This window comes from Betta splendens, chromosome 8 (genome assembly GCF_900634795.4).
Source record: "Betta splendens chromosome 8, fBetSpl5.4, whole genome shotgun sequence".
NCBI lineage: Eukaryota > Metazoa > Chordata > Actinopteri > Anabantiformes > Osphronemidae > Betta > Betta splendens.
In genome coordinates, this window is record NC_040888.2 from 8311040 (window position 1) to 8330254 (window position 19215).

At 45.3% G+C, this 19215-nt stretch overlaps 1 protein-coding gene across 2 annotated transcripts; it reads left to right on the forward strand.

Annotated features, from left to right (window-relative positions):
- Nucleotides 1-38: 38 nt before the first annotated feature.
- ttyh3a (tweety family member 3a) lies at nucleotides 39-16122 on the forward strand. 2 transcript variants are annotated; one of them, XM_029158846.3, is made up of 16 exons: nucleotides 39-180; nucleotides 608-826; nucleotides 3047-3216; nucleotides 4275-4386; nucleotides 4536-4756; nucleotides 5467-5562; nucleotides 5978-6050; nucleotides 6647-6722; nucleotides 8856-8911; nucleotides 9414-9506; nucleotides 10238-10330; nucleotides 11037-11173; nucleotides 12157-12330; nucleotides 12677-12752; nucleotides 13237-13338; nucleotides 14207-14337. In XM_029158846.3, the coding sequence occupies exons 2-15, from the start codon at nucleotides 701-703 to the stop codon at nucleotides 13315-13317; spliced, it is 1584 nt and encodes a 527-aa protein (XP_029014679.1). In that variant the 5' UTR covers nucleotides 39-180; nucleotides 608-700; the 3' UTR covers nucleotides 13318-13338; nucleotides 14207-14337. The 2 variants fall into 2 exon arrangements, with proteins under 2 accessions (XP_029014679.1, XP_029014680.1); XM_029158847.3 differs by lacking the exon at nucleotides 13237-13338 and having other exon boundaries at nucleotides 14207-16122.
- Nucleotides 16123-19215: the final 3093 nt, after the last annotated feature.

Sequence of the window (19215 nt, forward strand, 5' to 3'; positions counted from 1 at the left end):
TTCGCTGTTGAGGCGGAAGAAGACGCAGCGGCTGAAGCGAGGATTTAACAAGTGGACGAACGCCGGACGTGATGGAGCAGATGCCAAGAGGAACAAAAGAGTTGATGAGTCTCAGCGGACTGAAGTAACCAGCAGCTAAACCAGCTAACCGTAGCCGAGTCAACGCTAGCTTCGCTACAGGTACTACTAGCTTAAACCGAGCTCCGTTTTTGCCCACAATGTAAACGGACCGGAACTCTCGGGGTTCCGTCCGTAGAAGCTGCTCTTATTTACGTTACACCAGAATAGTAGCAAGCGGCTCGGCGTTGAATTAAGTTTCCAGTTCATGTAGCTAACTAGCTCGGCTAATCCCCAGGTCAGTGGGGGTTACTAGGTGTTAGCAAACAACTGCCCTCGTGAAGTCGTCGAGCTATCGTGCTAGTAACTGCCGACGTTAGTGCTAAAACACGTGACGTCATAGGTTTGGTGTACAGTATGCACGCGGTGCCGTTTGGGTGTTCAAGGCAGGACTTTTTGAACCGGACCAGAAGTTCGCCAAGGTGGGACTTGGTGCGGAGCTAGCTGGCCCGTGCCACAGCCTGACGCCGCTTCCTGTTTGTGTCCGCAGACAGTCTTTATGCGGCGGTCTCCCCTCCTCGCATCTTCGAGCATCCCTACCGTCGCCAGCCTCCGGAGCGGATCCCACTGACACTACGCGGCCATGGCAGCGGTGGTGAGCTTCTCCCCGCCGTGGTGGGTGACCCTGCTGCACAGGCTCCCCCATTTCAACTTCAAGTTCGAGCAGACTAGCAGCGATTTCCGACCCGATGACTGGACGTATCAACAGGTAAGCGACGCCCTCGTGTTTGTTTTGGTGTCACCTCTCGCACCACGGCGGAGAATAACTCTGATTGTGATGGTACTGCTCCCGCAAGCCTGCAGCTTCAACCCAGTTATTAGCGGTTGTCACTGGCATATGGTGTGTTTGCACCTGTCCTTCCTTCCAGTAACCTGTCCTTCACCTCTTGATCCATGTCACCATCTGTGTGTGTCTGTTTTAGCCAAGTCTTGGCCTTTCCCAGACACCAGCTGTCATTGTGTGACACCAACCAGGCCGCCTCATTCAGCCACATCCCTCTAATATGCTTAAGAGAAATTAAAAACATAATTATTCAACATTGGAGCCTTTTAGGGTCACGTGGTTGGCAGAGTTGGGCTTTTCCATGCCAAACAGCACAGCTTTAACCTCGCCTTGTTTTGTGTTACAATCAGCAAGAAATCTGTGGTAGCCAGATTGTCAGAAGTTGGCTAATACTGAAAGTCTGTGTAAACAGCTGATTCAGCTATTGAATTTATTTAATCTGTTCTGTCATTATTTTTGACATAAACACAATAATATATAGTATAATACAACTTTATTTGTCTCAGCAGTTGTGTGTATTTAAATAACCAGCTTTTGTTGATTTTGAGCTCTTTAATGTGTCATTGCCACATTTCTTTAGACACTTTCCTAATAGACTGGGTGATGAGTGTATAGTTGGTAAGTTTAGAAAAAAAAGAATCGTTCTAGACACTGGGTTATACTAGTTGTGTAACAAATGAGCAGACGGCTCGGAGTCATGAGATAATGATGCTTCTCTTTTACTGGGGAAGTCTGACTCAGAAAATCCAGAAGTGAATCTATTCTTGAGAAATCAAAAGACACGTTCCCGGCATGTATTGTCGACTGACGTGTGATGTGATAGCCTGAGGCCCGTTCAGACCAAGCATTATAAGTATAAACATCCCATGTACTTTTCTTTGGTTGATCTGTGATATGTGAAGGCTGGAGATCAGGCAAATGGGGCATTTCAAAGTGTCATTCAGCCTATTTTGCCTGAGGAGGTGGCTCTGGTGTACATTTTCCAGGAGACGATCATCACCACCGCCGTATGGCGTCGGAGTTGTTGTTGTGTGGCCCTCTCAGGGATGATTGAGTCTCTTCCTGGTAGGAAACAGGAAGTGTTCTTTGGCTAGATAATGGTTGCAGCTGTTGATGTGTGTAAGGCCCGTGAACAGCAAGAAGCTGAACATAAGCAAAGTCACTGTTAAATGGGACAGATGAAACATTAATGCACAGTTCACCTCGGTTCCCCAACACACACAGTCATAATTAGGTCAGTTTAGTACCTCAAACGTTGTAACCTGCTGTGATGACAAACTGTTAATCATTGTCAGTGTGGTGCTTTTGGGCTTGAGGGCTAATTCTTGACCTTCCCGGATGACTGAGCCGTCGGCATAGCTCGCTGTAAGCTCATGATGATTTGCAGATTCTATGGAAGTGGTGCAACATGTAATGCATCATATGTTCGTACTCGGGGGCGACGCCGTTGTACTCGATGTGCAGAGCAGCATGCGAGAGACAAGCTTTCCACTGGCATTTTATATCTGCTCAGACAATCGCACTTGTTTGTGTCACACCAAGATGGGCTTCAACCACTGAAGTGTCAGAAAGGAAATCTGGCCCAGCTGTCAATCCCCAGGAGTGTACAGTAAACACAGAGGTCTTCTGTCTGACCTACATAGGAAGCACTGCTGCTGGCTGAGAGGTTTAACTAGCACAACATCTCGCTCTCTCTCTGCCGCTAGCTCAGAAAATCTGCCAGTGTAGAGTGATCTTAATCAGTGGAATAGGTTGTACATATTGCCATTGTTTTCTGCCACGGTTTCAGGGATTATTTGACTTTATTGTCTTTTATAAGTGGCTTGTTCAGCCTCCTCTGGTAGATCATGTCCACAGTTAGCTCAGTATTTACTTTACATTTACATCAGAAGCAGCTTTCTTCTTTTGCTTTACTGTAGATTGTATGAAGAGATAAAGCTTCAAGTGTAAAGAATGTTACAAATGTGCACACAAAACAGATGCAAATTTAAACCTGGCAGAACCGAAACCAGCGGAGCTCTGCAGCTGCACTGTGTTGTGTTTGTACCCCGTGGGATAATTTGAAAGTCTATTATCCTCACGGTTATCGATGTAAAAGTGGAGTCAACATTAAAGTTTCCATTATGCTCTCCTTTTCTCCATCAGTCCATCATGTTACTGGGGGGCATGGCGCTGGCCTGTCTGGCCCTCGACCTCTTGTTCCTGCTCTTCTATTCTATCTGGCTGTGCTGCCGTCGGAACAAAGACGACGAGCAGCCCAACGCCGACTGCTGCTGCACGGCCTGGTGCGTCATCATCGCAACACTCGTCTGCAGGTGAGTGTGTGCTTGTGTATGCCCAGTTTGCATAGGAGAATAATACAACCTTCAGGCATACTATAGCAATCCACTATAGCATCTACATGTTTTCTGTCATGGTTCATGTTGCCGTCCTGTTTTTAACGAGTCACCGGAGAATACAGATGAGGTTTGATAACGTTTTACGAAGCTCTAATCATATTAATAATTCAGTGTTAATTTCAATCACTGGACCACTAACTAGACAAGGATGACACTGAGACCTCCTGAAGCACTGCAAGGCTTTCACCATCCATTAAATCACTGGTATGTGATGTTAAAACGTCCTGCGGTGGAAGAGTGGCACAGAGTTTTCACAGTGTTTCACTGTAGCGGGACGGCCCCTTCACTTTACTGTTTGTGAGAGGAAGAGATTAACAGCCCTCCAGGAAGAGGGACTACCCATCGATTCACAAAGTGCTGTTTGCTGAGCGCTGTTAGACTTTGTCTGACTTGGCTTGAAGTGATCCACTCATCGTCCTGCTGGATAAAATCCACTGGCGTAGAGCGGGGTTAGCAGAAGGAACAACAGCTGCAGCACAGGAAGTGACATCGGCCCCGAGCCCTCTCTGCTTCTCAGAGGACAGAGAACTCAAAAGACATTCACCAAGCACAATTACTAAGCATACCAGCTTTCCCATTATATAAAAAGACCGCCAACAGAATAAAATGCACTGGATATTTTCTTTTTCTTGATGTACATATGGAAGCTTTTGCCTAAGTTGTTGGTGTCTGTGCTATGAGACCTGCTCCTCTTCCTCACTGCAGCCTTTGTCAGCCATATTGTGCGGTTTGGGGCATAGCTGGTCCATTCCTCTGTGTTTCCATGGCTCTGTATGGAGTCTTTCTGCTGAAGCTGAAAGGAACCCGTTGACTGGGGCCCGAACCGACAGGGTTAATGTGGAGTTCACACGCCTCTCTCCCTGCCTCGCTGTCCCCCGCGCTCGCTCTCTTGTCTGTCTCCTCTCTGTCTTTTTAGCTAATCTCTCCTCCTCACCACCCCTGTCCCCCCTCCCTTACTTTTGTCTCCCCCTCAGCGCTGGCATTGCTGTCGGTTTCTATGGGAACGGCGAGACTTGCGATGGAGTGAATCGGCTGACGTATTCCCTGCGCCATGCTAACCGCACAATCACTGGGGTGCAGAGTCTGGTAAGACTGGTATCAAAAATTAGGATGTTCAATAATTCAACACCAGCTCACTGCCTTCTGCATAGCTGGCTTTTCCAAGCACCAGAGGCTATTGGTGAATCCTTTTCTTATCTCCATCACAACCTTGTTTGTCCCTGGGTTGACTTTAGGTTTACAACAGTACGTCCTCATTGAACCAGACGGTAGATGGTAATCTGCAACATCTTGAGGGCCAGTATGCGCGCCATGCAGACTACCTGTCTATCATCCAAAAGCTGCAGGGCCAGCTGGATGAGCTGGTCAGACAGATGGTAGAGATTCCCTTTTGGGACAACACCAATATCTCCCTGGAGGACCTGGCCGTCAAGATGGAGCTTTATGACTGGTACAGGTAAGACTGCAGGAGTGGAGAGGACAGGAAGGACAATAGAATGTGTATTCAGCTCTTATCTGATGAGGCAGAGTAGGAGCAGTGGCAGTAAGCAAAGGAGCATCACAGACAACAACAAATAATGACCGATGTGCTGCATTTTTAATAAATGTTATATGCAGACGAACAGTATTGTGAAGACTCTCTCGTCTCTGAATTCATATATTGTTGAAAGGTAACGCTGTGTTGACTAGGGCTCTTGTGTTTAATATGGTTCCAAATTACAACAACATGTAAGTGAATCAGAAGTTAGAATGAATTATTGGGCATTTCTTTAAGCAGAAGGCTTGCTGAGAATCTCAAATCTGTCTTGTGTTTTCCAGTTTGTTATAAAATATTCAGGGTGGCGTAGCGATGCTACAGGGCATCACGTTTGCCTACATGGATGCCCAGTGTTCACCAAATGGTGCAGAGAGTCACAGACTAACAATAATCCAAGGCAGAGATGGTAGCAGATACGTAGTGAATGCAAGATGAGAGTTTGCGAGGTCACATGTCGGCTAACCCAATTTCAATAGCAGTTGATTGATTAAAAAAAGGAAGGATTGAATTTAAATAATTTCTTAAAGTGTTTTAAATGATTGTGAGTGCTGTCTTTTCTCCTTGACTGGGACATGGGTTCCTCTGCTGCTCTTTGCCGTTTGGTGCTAGTGACGGATTTGTCTTCACAGGTGGCTGGGCTACATAAGCCTGCTACTGTTCGATGTCCTCATCTGCCTTCTGGTGCTGTTTGGCCTCATTCGCAACTCTAAAGGCATGCTCATAGGGTGAGTCTCATCTTCATCATGGTCACAAGAGGATGAAAATGAAAAGAACCCGCCCCAGGAAATAATTTTAAATGTTGTCCGTGCCATTTATAGTACATCAGAGTGCCAGCTCTATGTCATTTCAGCTTTGTTGAGATAGATTCATTTATACAGTATGTCAATTACAAACTCTTATGTTTGATATGATAATAACATGCATTTATTAGTTTTTCCTTAAATAATTTTACACAATACAACTGAAATATAGTAATGCCAAAAAATGCTGTTTTCTATATAGATGAGCTGTCCAATGCTATCATTTAAGCAGTTGTTGCAGCTCTGCTTTAGCGGACATTTGTTAAAGCTGCTTTTATTCTACGCTGCATGTACATCACTGTTGGTCAGAAGAACTCAGCTCTCCACCTGTTCTCCCCAGGGTGTGCTTGTTTGGTGTAGTGGCTCTGATAATCAGCTGGGTCTCCCTGGGGCTGGAGTTGGCTTTGTCTGTGGTAAGTGTCCTCACCAGAGGATGATTCTGTTCTCAGGGTTGACAGCACAGTTTTCTGCACGGCAATTTAGATAATTAGACTACAATTGAAATTGAACATGATTATTTAGTGCTAGTGACTGCACATGTAAACCATCCTTTTGTATTTCACTTCACTGAGTCAAATAAAAAGTACCATACATTTGTTGAAACAAATACATTTCTGTAATAACAATACATGAGCATACATTTTATATTCCATTGTGGAATACAACATGCAAATGTTCTGAAAATATTAAACGTGCATATTAAATGTATTTTTCACAAGGATGCAAAGTGCTGAATGCAAATATCCATGTGGGGGATTTCCTCCTCTGCAAATGAATCAGACTTCACACCTAAATGGGCTTAATTTAGTTTGTGTGAAACTTTGTACGCTCTCAGCTACAGTCGCCTTCTCAAAATGTGAAAGTGTTTTTAAAGCTGCAACAATAGCTCATGTCGACAGCGACTGCTTTTAGAATAGCGCCAGTGAACTCGTTTCACTTCACTGAAAAAGCGAAACTGTCACTAGAGCTTGACTCATTTTTTAAAGTCTTGTTTCTCTTGCTTGTCTAGACCTCAAGTGACTTCTGTGTGGATCCTGACATGTATGTCAGCAAAGTGGCACAACAGTACGGAGTCATCAATCAAGGTAAGGTTTACATGGACAGTGAACATGGCTTCAGTAGTTGCACAATCTGGTCCATGATGGTTATGGAAAAATGTACCCCTGTTTGTGAAGGAGAGCATGCAAGCGAATAGGGAAGTTGGGAGGATGAGACACATGATGCCTCTTCTGCATCTTGGTTGTTTTTTTTATTTTTGGTTTTCCTTAGCTGAAATATTATGTTTGCTGAATACACAAACTGAGCGTTCAGTAAGTTCAGAGGAGCAATTGGCCTTCCAACTGTAAATGATGTAATGAATGGTTGACTTGAAGCATGAGCACAAAGTTATTCTGCGCACTGAGCTGCACTGTGATGAAGCAGCATTCTGCCCCGGGGCTGATTCATGCAGACCGAGGGTTTTAGGTTCTATGAACTCTTCGTTACACATGTTACACATTCAGCAATTCAAATAAATCCTTCTTGCAATACAATCTCCAGCAGCTGATTAATCCCCAAGATATTATCTGACATTAAATTGTTCGGCCTTCAAAACAACTTACTTTTGTTTATGTTCCCTTTGCAGCTCATGTCTGTTTGTAATTGCCCTAGAAAAACCTCTGGATATCATGAAGTGTGTTATTACTTCACTGGATTTATTGCTTTCCTCTTCTCTCCTGCATTCTATTATATTTTCTAGATCATGCATCATTTCAATGGCCCTGATTGTCATTTTTCATTCCCCTGCCTTGTCCACATTGTGCAATTATGTCAGACACATGGTTATAATCTAGACTGAGAGTGAGAGTTAATCTGTGCCCGATGCCAAGTCGCAGCAACTGTATCAGCATTCTAATAGTTTAGCAGCCTTCTCTGAATAGTGATGCAGGACATCTGTGGACCTTACGGTATATTTACAAATATTCATTTGTCAGACTTGTGCTAGAATATTTGTTTGGTTGGTTGACATCTGGCGTCCAGCAGTTCCTCATAAGGAGTAAATCAGTGTGTCCCAATATTTGATTGGGTACTGACTGATACTGTATTGACTGGACTCATTTAGTTTAGACTTCCCACATCCTGCCAAAATGTTAAACCTGATGATGAAGCTTGTGATCAAATCTGACCACAAGCATCAGGTTTGTGCCATCAGATTTCATTGCTGAGTCAAGAGCAGAACAAATTCAAAATTTTCTGCTATGCTGAACAAGAATGCCTCAAAAACGATCTCTAAAAATCTATCCCTGTGATGATGCTTCAGCATTTCTATTCATCACCAAAAGCCAGGCTCCAGGAAATGCTCTCCTCCTGATAGTTATGTTCGTGGGTGTATGACGCCCGCTCGATATTTACTTCGCTGCTCCGGAAACTCTCCTCTCATGCCCAGCTGTGTGGGGAGAGGAGCTCCTGACGCAGCATCGCGTCTGGACGTCACTCGCACCATGTGTCGGGTGGTTGGCCGTGCTCCGCTCGCAGCTTGTCTGCAGAGTTTTAGTCACGTTGAGTGGGTTTCTCATTAACTCCTTCCCCTTAATGTGGTTTGGAGAAAATAAGTAGGCTGTGATCGCACGTAACGGCCTAAACGGCTCCACTGTGAGCAGCCTACAAGTTTGGTCTTGTTGGAATTTCACAGCGGCTCCAGACGTGATGCAACAGTTGTTTATGTTGTTTCCCAGGAAGCGGTGCACAGTAATAAGGCTTATATCTAACCAACGGCTGTGAAGCCTCTTGGCCGCGTCGCTGTGTCACGAGAACAGCTCCTTCATTCATACTACTGCAGCACGTGTGATTTTAATTCTGTCGGAACGCTTCACCCAGAGCTTTGGATTAACTCCGCGGGTGCACAGTCGCACAATCAGTGGAGCCGTAATGGGCCAGGAGAGAAGGAGCACACATGGCTTCTTAAGCACTAACCTAGAAGAAAACAAGTAATAACTTGGGCCAAGCTCGGAAGGATGAATCCTAAAATAGGGATGAAGCATAAAATATTACTGAAGTGGCTCCAATACAAACCACGCTTCTTTTGTGATCTATAAAATAAGGCTTTCTTTCCTTTAAAAAACCTTTTCTAGAGCTCTCTGAAATAGCTTCTTCACCTTATTCCATTAAAACATAATAGTTAGGTCCTCATGCGTGACTTTAAGTGTCTCTGCTTACATGTTCTCTTCCTCCAATCCCAGAAATCTTGCAGTACTACCTTATGTGCAGTTTGGAGCAAACCAACCCCTACCAACAGGTTTGTTGCATATGTTGTCACATTGGTTTGTTTTTGTTGAGGTTTTCAACAAGTTAAATGAAAACCAGCTCTATTATTTTAGTATTTTAGTAACGGGCAGATCTCAACAGTCAGACAATAATAGATCCTCTGTGAGTCACTTCCCCTGCCTCAAAGGGTGACTTTTTCCCATGCAGTAGTAAAATACTTGCCCCACTGCCAGAAGCAGCTGAACACTTCTGCTTCAATGTATGTATGATGCTTGAGACGTAGCTTTCATCCTGAGTCTAGGTTCATTTAATGGACTATGCGTTTTATTTAACGCAGCTTGCACGAATAAGTGAAAACCTTGAGTTCTTCTGAATTCTGGGCATCCATTTAGAAAGAAGCACTATATAGAAGTGATGTATGTTCTGTCTATGTGTCAATAGACTAGAGTACAAAGAAAGACGATTCTTGGGCGAAAATGAAAATTAAGTCGAGGTGAGCTATTCAACAATAATGATGTTTTATTTCATTTCAGAAACTTTCCGGGAGCCATAAAGCATTAGTGGAGATGCAGGATGATGTGTCTGAATTGCTGCGCTCTGCCACCAGAGAGTATAAACAAACTAAGGTATGTCTCCTGTTCCCAAAAATACTCCCCTCTTCCCCCACAGGCTCCCCTGTATTACTGTGGCATTCACTGTGATTGACGGCCCCCGTGAACAGGACAAAACAATTGACCTGTAGAAAATAGCAGTGCACCTGTTCACATAAAGATCTGCTGACAGCCCACCTGGGACCTGTATTATGTCCATTTAGCTGCATTTGGCTTTCAATGGTCCACTGTGGTATTGTCCTGTGTGGGTCCGTGTTCTTAGTTGACAGAGGCCCAAATCAGAGCTGACGCTGGGGACAGAGAGAGGCATCTTTCACTTCACAGACCCACACAGAGAAACGTGCTGAGGCTGTGGAAATGTTTTTATCAGGCCATCTAATGCGTTTTCTGCTGAAATTGTAATGAGGGCGGGAGGCGGCCCATGAAAATGAGTTAGACATTAAATCTGCTTTTTCAGCTGGAGCTGCTTTGTGCAGCTGTATATTGATAAGAGACATTGCTAACATTTGTCAGATGAATAGTGTGTGTCTAAATATTTCTCCTCCACTTTCTCAATTCACATGAACACATTTATTTTTGACATACAGGAAACCACTACACATGTATGAGAGTCATGCTTAGTATTTAGTGTTTGCCTAAGGCTTTTATTCAGCTCCTAGATGCTGCTTCAATGCCAGAGTAGATGTTTATGTCAGGTCTGTTCCAGGAGTTTAGATTCTTCATTTCTTCTCCTGTCTCATTTCCAGGGAAGTTTGGAGGAGATCCAGAGGATTCTGAACACCACAGAGATCGGTCTTCATCAGCTCACTGCCCTGGTGGACTGTCGCAGCCTGCACATGGTGAGCAGTGTGGAGAAGACCTCCAAACATTCTTACTGCAGTGTCATGCCGGTTCTGGTTCAAGGAAAGGGCATCAACGCTGATGCATAGCGACATCTTTGTAGTGCAGCTTAGTTGTATAAAGCAAGCCCCTATTTTATGCTGGTACAGCTGACTACACCTGTCACCCTGAATAACATCTGCCTTCCTGCAGAGTTCTTGTCCAACTGATGTTGGCTGTGTACAATTTATGAAACTGGCTGGATTGTAAGTACTTGGCCATCACTAGGCTTTGGAGGACTGTCCCTCGGTGGGATCCAAATTCTAAGCGCACACTTGCAAGCGGAGCGCTGCCTTGTTGCTTCCTCCTCCTCCTCGCCTTACTGGGCCAGAGCCTATTATTTCATGATAATTAGAAGAGAGCCAGTAGAATCTGAAATCCTACTGCTGAGCACCGCATGCAGATTCCTCCGTCATGATAATGTGGAGCCGAGTGCTTCCTTTCAAACCAAGGTGAAAATGAGCTGCTTTTTTCCTGGTTCACCAACTGTGCTCTCATTGGTTTGACCTAGTTTAAATGAGAAATCACAGTGGATGCATTTTGAAGCCCCTGTTCCAGTCCACATGCTGAAATTCAACTCTTTCTACCATTTGTGTGTTCTTGTTTTGCTTTCCCTCTTATTTTTGAAGTAGACTGCTGCGTAACCTCAGCCTCCCTCTGTTGCAGGACTACGTCCAGGCCATGACGGGTCTGTGCTATGATGGACTGGAAGGGCTCATCTACCTCGTGCTCTTCTCCTTTGTCACCGCGCTTATGTTTAGCTCAATTGTTTGCAGTGTACCTCACACATGGAAAGGCAAAAGGTAAGTCATTCACTGCTGTGTACGCTTGACATCTCACAACCACATCGCAACCAGCATAAAAGCTTTTAGTTTGTTGGCTGAGCAGTGTATATGGTTAGAAATAATTCAGGAGGATAACCCTATCAATTAATTATGGCTTTACAGAAGCTCTTTGAACCCCCATTTTGTACAGCATCGGAGTGTGGCACAGTAATTGAGTAAAAAATCTATACAGATAGAAAACATGTTTGGTTGCTGCTCAAAGGCTTCATCTGTTTACCACTGGGACGAGCCCAGGAGGCTCCAGTTGCTTCCTCAAATAGATACCTTCCCATTATGCTTCCTAATTGAACAGGGTTGGCCTTAATCTAACACAACCACTGCCTGGAATGGTGTCAACTTTCTACAGCTGAGGGGTGAAATTGTTTTGATGTGCTTTTTGGTCCTATCAGCGACTGATAAGGTTTGCAGGGCGTCTGCAAGCACAGCCATCCCTTTAGCTGTGTCCCATAGTTAATTCGGCCTAATTAGAGGGCAGGTTGATCGGTTTGATCTCAGCTGGAGCTTCCTATTATTTTTCTCGGCGGGTGCTACTTAGGTTTTCTTCTTTGTGGGTTTTATTCTGTGAGGGCATTTGAATATATGACTTTTCAATAGTACTGAAACTAATCTAAATGTAGTGAATGGGATTCTCTGATCTTGTTGTGATGTGCAGGAAAATGAGTGTGCTTGCCATGAACACCAGGGGGAGACAGGCCTCTGTGCCACTGTTGCTGTTCTGACAGTCCCACTGTTCACTGTATTGTTTTCCATCAAACGCTATTGAGCCAAAATGACTGTAAAGAGACTCCAGTAAAAGTCAACTGTGGCTCTGGTGTTTGACGTAAACAGATGAATCTTAAGAGTGACCGTATGTCTTTTCTGTGCTCCTTTGTCATGGCGCTCGTAGGCCGGGGGATCCCCCTGGTGGTGGTGGTCTCACATTGTTTTTGTCGCCTTTGCAGGAGTGACGACGACAGCGAGAACGAGTCCCTGAGCCACGGAGGGAGGCAAAACCACGACAACCTCTACCGGGTCCACATGCCCAGTCTTTACAGCTGCGGCAGCAGTTACGGCAGCGAAACTTCCATCCCTGCAGCCGCTCACACCGTCAGCAATGCACCCGTCACGGAATACATGTAAGTGGTATATGATCAGTGACATTAAGGCATCGGTGGGAGATGCCTGAGTGTTGCTCATTGCGTCTGATACTACTTCATTAATATGCCTCCAGGGAGATGCTCAGCTCTCTGTGGCACATGCAGCTGTTGTTCTTCAGCAGTGATGTTGTACAACCCAAAGCTTGCTCTCTCATGAGCGAGACTTATTATTATGGGGATTGTGGGGGAGGGGATTCACCAATTTGTTTTTTTTTTTAAATCAGTATTTTTAATCCAACTTTAAGAGTTTCACAATTTCAGTTTCTTGTTTCATATTTGGGAATTGTCTGTTGTGTTGGAGCTCACTGCATGTTTAATTCAACAGGGCTCAGAATGCCAACTTCCAGAACTCCCGCTGTGAAAACACGCCGCTGATCGGACGGGAGTCTCCTCCCCCCTCGGTAAGTGTCATATTCCGTGTAAACACTGGGGAAGTATAGAAGAACCTGTGGGTCATTTGGCGGCTTTTAGTGAGGGACTGAGTAAAATACATATTTCAGGAACTGTGGAACCAGTGGATCCCGACTCACGACCAGTAACAATTATAAGAATGAACTGATGATGAACTCAGTCTGTACAATTGCATGTGAGCTGGTTTCAAGGATCTTTTACTGACACTGTCAAAAATGGGTTCAGGTCATGAACAGTGTGAGATTCTAAATGTTTTCTATCAAAGTAAAATGTTTTAAGACTGTATCAAATAGCGAGCAGATGTTGAACCAGTGTTCGCGCCTCCGTTATTCCCTCCTGCGTTCCCGAGCCCGGCCCCTCTACCAGACCTCCTGCCGCTCCCCGGTTCCTCTGTGTCTGCCTCGACCCAGACGCTGCTTTGTGTATCTTCTCTACATTCTCTTCTTGTCGTTTCTTCTCTGCGAACCCACACAGTTGTATTTGACTGCCGCGGACAGTAACAGCGGTCACTGCTGGCAGTTAAAGCCTTCGGAGAGTTCAAGATCGTTTTGGTAACTTCGTCTGCTATGCTAACAGGTACAGAACATGCCCGACTCATCCACCTGCCGGCCTGTTCCACCTCCCAAACTCCCAGCTCCACACCGCCTATTCAGTCCCACGTAGGGCTTCTGGAAACCCCACTTCCTCTTGTTCTTAAGTTTACTGAGTGTCCCACCTGCTGTTTGTTTCCTTTGGACCCAGGCTGCATGATCCCTTGTCCCCTGCAGCACTGTACCAGAGTTGACCAGTCAGATTATGAAGCCATCCCAACATCTTCCTGATGTGTTAAAGCATATTTAATGGGTTTTATCAGTCATATTGAGTTCAGGATGGGTACGGGGTTTGTAACACACAAAACACTTCCTAAAACATTGCTTTTGTGTTTGATCTTGCAGAAATTCAGTACCCAGAATTAGCAGGGTCAGGTTTCTTTTTCTTTACAGTAAGTGCATCAGTGCAGATGCTCAGCAGGAACATCTTTAGGCTGTCCAAATGGCTCCGAAGGGGAACCACAACATATGTGTACCATTAGGTTTTAAAGTCTGAATGCAGCCTTTTGTCCTCCTCTCTCGTATATTTATAAAGCGCATGGGTGCATCCTAAATGTACATGAATGAGCAGCTCAGCCCAAAATGCACGAAGGTCAATGGCAAATTGAAGTACTTTCAAATACACTGTGTATTTCTGTCTTTTTTTCCTCTGTAGCTGTATCTGTGTTCATTTTGTATGAGAGTCATTCGATGCCCCTTTAGATTCCAATGCTTCGGAGTAACTAGTTTGGAAGATTTGTTGGATGACTCGTACTTAAATGTGACATGTCACTGATGTCACTTTCTGCTTTTAATGATAAAAAGTGATACTGTAAATTCATGTTTCAATTTCCCCTGTGGTTTTGTTTTTATAGTACACCTCCAGCATGCGAGCAAAGTACCTGGCCAACAGCCGACCAGATCCCAACCCCAACACCCCTCCAGCGCACTAGACAACACTGGACTCTTCTCTCTGACGTCTCCACACATTCAATCACCACCCCCCCCCCCCCCCCCCCCCCTCATCCAGTCACTTCACCTTCACTCCATAAACTGTTTGCCTTCGCTTGTAAATGAAAACGAAAAACCACACGTGCTGTTGAGGAAGAACCCTCTCGTGATTCTGGAGGTTCCACCATCCTCGACTGCAGGAAAAAAGAAGCCGTGCTGGGAGTTTATCTGTTCTGGAGGTTGGACTTTTTTGTGTGTCTCTTCTGATTAATGCACCACGACAGGTACACTGTCACGTCTAACGGGACGTCGCGCTGTGGAGGACACTGGAAGTGCTCGTAGACTAACACTTATAAACTACTGGTCGTTGTGTTGTTTTGTACTGTACTGCACTCTTTAAAGTGGCAGAGTGACAAAAAGCCTTACACATGAATAATGTAGGAATCAACAGTCTTAACTGCGTCCACACACACACACACACACATACACAAGTAGTACACACACAGTAAAACATAGATTGATTTTCCAATTCAACATCCCAGTCTTCTTTCTACTGAAGAAGCTTCTAATGCAAATCTGATATTTGTGTATCCTAATGTTGATTTACTGAATCTCTCTCGTGCACCTGCACACTGGCTTGTTTTTGCATTCCACATCAGATCTTTAGCCCGGGACCAGTTTTCTTTAAGCGTTGCACTCGACACAGGTCTGAAATTGAATCTTTCTTTTCAAAAGCAATACAGTGACGAGCCACTTTTCCACAGCAGGGACTGTAATTTGCGAAGCTGTGACCATCTCAGAGGATTTGATGAGAAGCTTCATGATGGAAGCGCAGCTGGGGGGGGTGTTTGTTTTAAGCCTTTTTTTTAACAGCCTTTTCAATAACGACATTAAAGCGGCGGAGGGCAGGACACGAATGTGTGACATTGTCTCCTGCAACATACGTTTCAAGTGAATTTTCAGTTCGCTCTTTGCCAGACTGCTCGTTATTCTCTCTGTGTTTCTGTTAACAGAGCAGAGAATTGGTTCACACTGCAGCAGGTTAGAGTCACGTAATCCTGTCCCTAATCATCCCAACAGGCATTTGAAGGCAATCTTGTGTGAACACGTTAGACAAAACAGTTTAGAGTGTTTCCCGGAGGAATCGGATGCGTCGGCCTGGCCTCAAATGTGTTTTAGCATTTCTACCTGGAAGCAGAGCGGTCGACGCGAAGGGCTCTGCATCACCTGGAACCACTGTCCCTGTCGACGCATGACGATCCTTCAGACGTGGAGCGAGATCTTTGTACTGCTGCCTCTTTAACTTGCTTCTCTTAGACGTGCTTCGTGACCAGTAACGGCGCTTTTAGTTTTTATTTTTAATTTGAGACTGTGCCAACAGGTTGAAGCACAACTCTATTAGCTGATTCTCTTTTTACTTGTACAGCTGACAGTTCCTGGCGGCCCGTGCAGTCGACCAAAAAATGAGCCTGATTTTCATTATTACACTGATGCAACCTCTGTTTTTTAGTAGTAGTCATACTCTTTCTATTTCTTATTCAAGCCTGTACAGATCAGAAACATTTACAAAATGAACAAAAAAACATGCTGTTGTGTCTGTACTTCACATTTTAAACATTTTTTACTGTATTTGAATATGGATTTCTTTTTTTATAGAAAGCAGGGCATGACTTCATTAATGTGAATGTGTTAAATACATAATATGTTTAAGTTTGTTTATGTTTTTTTTCTGGGGAGAAAAAAAATCACAACTTTGAAATCTCTAAATATGTACTTGTACAACCTGTGGTTACATTGAGCTTGAATGCCGTGTTTTAAAATTAAACGAACCTTAACTGTTCGCCTCCACGTTGTCGTTTCTGCGCGCAGCATCGTGACCAGAAACAGACACTAGGTAGCAGCAGAACTTCACTCTCAACTCCCTGGTTTCACAGACACACCGATCATTGGCCTTTTTACATCACACACTTGCACACTTGATACAACTTACAATTATTAGTGTGCAGGTTTGTTTCTACAGGATTTATATAATTCCTGTTTAGTAAAAAGAAAAGGAATGACTTCACAACAAACGAAGATTTGGACAAAATCCGCTCCAGGTAAACTCCATTCCTCATTAAACCTACTCATGCTGTGTTTGAAAGCCCCACTGAAGGTCATGTTGGTGACTGGAGGTGACTTGGCTGCGCTGGGGCAGTTCTGGTTGTAATGCAGTGGCAGCCGCAGGCTCGCATGCGGGGCAGAAAGGCATCTTTGTGTGTCTGACCGACAGCAGGCGAGGGGTCAGTGTCAGCGCCGGGCCAACAGTCTGGTGCTGTCAACTTCCTCCGTTTCCCCGTCCAGCTGCTGCTTGGTCCGACCGGGCTCCGGGTCTGCAGTGAGATAGGAAGAGAACTGTCCACAGCTAAGGTCTGACTAAACGTCTGTCCTTTATCCACAATGTGCCATATTCTGTCTGATCGGAGTTATTTCTCATCAAACGAATGTGGGGATTACATCATCGGCCCCCTGCTGTTTATTGTAGGGGCCGCGCTAAACAATGTGGTAAACAAGCGGAGCATGACGGAGGCTGCGAGGCTTTTAAACCCGTCTTACACGCCGCCCCCGAGATGCAAATGAAATTTCACACGGTCTTGCTGCTGAGGAAATTGAATTACCCTGCTTGTTGCTGGACTGGAGGAATGCATTACTAATGCTTTGAGGTGCGGGGCTGAATGAGGAGGGAGGGAGATGGAGGGGGGGGTACACTTCCTGAGTGTTGCTGGGCTCTCTGCCAGGTGATTGGACCACAGACCTCTTTCCAACTCTGGCCTCTCAGTGCCAGGCAGCTGCATGACGACCAGGAGACACACAAGGAGCCTATTAGCCTGAATCCAATGGCTGAGCAGCATCTAATGAATCCACAAACCTCCTGGTCGCTTTCTCCCCTTTGATCCGACCATGGAATATTTGTCCATACTCAGGAAAAGATGCATCTGAGGGTCATTGTGCGGGGCCCCGTGTGTGCACCTCATTCTCACCTCGCCTCATCCTTTGTGCTCGTCACCCAGACGAGTCAGACGGAGCACGTACCCAGTGAAGGATGAACGGAACCCCCCGGATCACCACCGCCTCCTGAACCTGAGCTGAACCACAGCAGACCTGAACCTCATGACGTCAGCTCAGAGGCAGGACGGTCATGGTTAGGAGTGAAGACAGCAATAATAAAAAAAATAGGTTTTCAGTTGATCTATAACCTTATAACACACACACATACAATCAAAAATTATTTAAATAAAACAGTTGTATATAAAGAAACTGAATTATAAATATATATTTTTTAATACTAACAATTTCTATGTGACTTGTGTCCCCATCCGGCCCAGATGGACTGGATCTTAAAAACACAATGCTTGGTCCTAAACCCAGTCATTTCCTGCAGATTAAGCTACATGAGAAAACTCTGCCGGTCAGTTTCCGCCAGTCAGTCTGGTCCCGCTCCAAATTCCTCAAGTCCTGTGCTCAAGTGCTGCTCGCCACAAACTTGAAGTCCTTGTGTAGCTCGGATATGTGATACCTGGATTAGAGCGGACTCCCACTTGGTCGGCCTTTGGAGCACATGTTGGGCAGGATTAGGGCCCGCGCCAGTTGCCGTGAGATCTCTGCCTGTGGGTCGGAGGGAGCCGTCGGGCGGCTCCTAATCCTGCAGACAATGCAGGCTGTTAATTGGAGACTGACTGATATAGCGCAGGGGGAGTCATGAAGACAATGCGCCAGCGGCCAGCGTCTCTGTAATCCCCTGCGCCGTGAGGAATGTCCCCCTGTCCGCGCTCCATCACATCGCCCCCCCACTCCAACCCACCCGCCCCGCTCGCCTGCTTTTTTCTTTCTCACAGACGGTTGAACCCGTTGTTTAAGACAAAGACACTTTGCGGAGTTGTGAAATTTCTCATTTCCTTTAAGAGCGCTGACGGGAGGCGCGAGAAAGCACGCGCAGGTGTTTGTGTTTACGTAAGTGTTTCTGGCGATTCCGTCTTGACACAGGCCTGAAATCACAGACGAACTTAAAGTGAAATCCGTGAAAATATCACATGCTCTGATCCTGACCTGACCTGCATGATATTTACATAATTACACGATGCTTGTGATGTACACAATAACTTAGCCTTGCTCTCATGCAGATTTGATCAGTCACGCTTGTCAAGCCCAGACGTTTGTCAGACTGAGGGTGACAGAGGACCCTTCACGCTCCTTTATTCGGGTTGGGGTCGTTCCTGTTGCGTAGACACAGCACGACAGACGTTTGGATACTGGATCGTTCACCAGTGAGTGATGAGCGGATACGTCGACAGACAGGTGAAGGTTGGAGCCTGTTCAGTCTCTCTCTCTCTTATGCAAAGCAGCACATTTACACCTGCCTTACACTGTAAATCCTCAAGACCAGTCATGTCTGATGATGATGATGATGAAATGATGCCGTTAACGGCTGGAGAACTGTTAAAATGCCCTCTTTGATGTAGGACGTGGATAAATACTACCTAATTCTGTGCTTGTCTGTGTTTATTATCCTGCAGCCGCCGGTTCGGGAACCTGACAGAAAAGACAAACAGTAAAAAACCACCACGACAGTCATCACGCGTAATGACTGCCGTTCGCTGGAAGTTGCTCGCAGATGTGACAGATGTTTGTGTTGCGAGGACGAGGTGAGACGGCTGATCTGGATCTCATGCAGTTGAACTTTACAGAAAACGCTGCTTACGGATGAGAGTCTGAGCTTTTGAAGATCGGCATCAGATTAAACCGGCACTCGAACGGTTTGATATTTACATGGAAGCCTTTGTGGCGAGGGATCAAACTGCTGCTGATCCTGTTGCTGTTCGCACGTTCGCAGCTCGCTCGTTTAATAACACAGGAGGTTTCCACTTAAGCCGCACTCCCCTGTTTTCCCATGGGT

Excerpts from the sequence above, each read along its gene's own strand:
- ttyh3a (XM_029158846.3), top strand. The coding sequence starts at position 701 with ATGGCAGCGGTGGTGAGCTTCTCCCCGCCGTGGTGGGTGACCCTGCTG. Across the intron at positions 827-3,046 it reads ATGACTGGACGTATCAACAG|TCCATCATGTTACTGGGGGG; the intron begins GTAAGCGACGCC and ends TTTCTCCATCAG. Across the intron at positions 10,331-11,036 it reads ACTGTCGCAGCCTGCACATG|GACTACGTCCAGGCCATGAC; the intron begins GTGAGCAGTGTG and ends CCTCTGTTGCAG.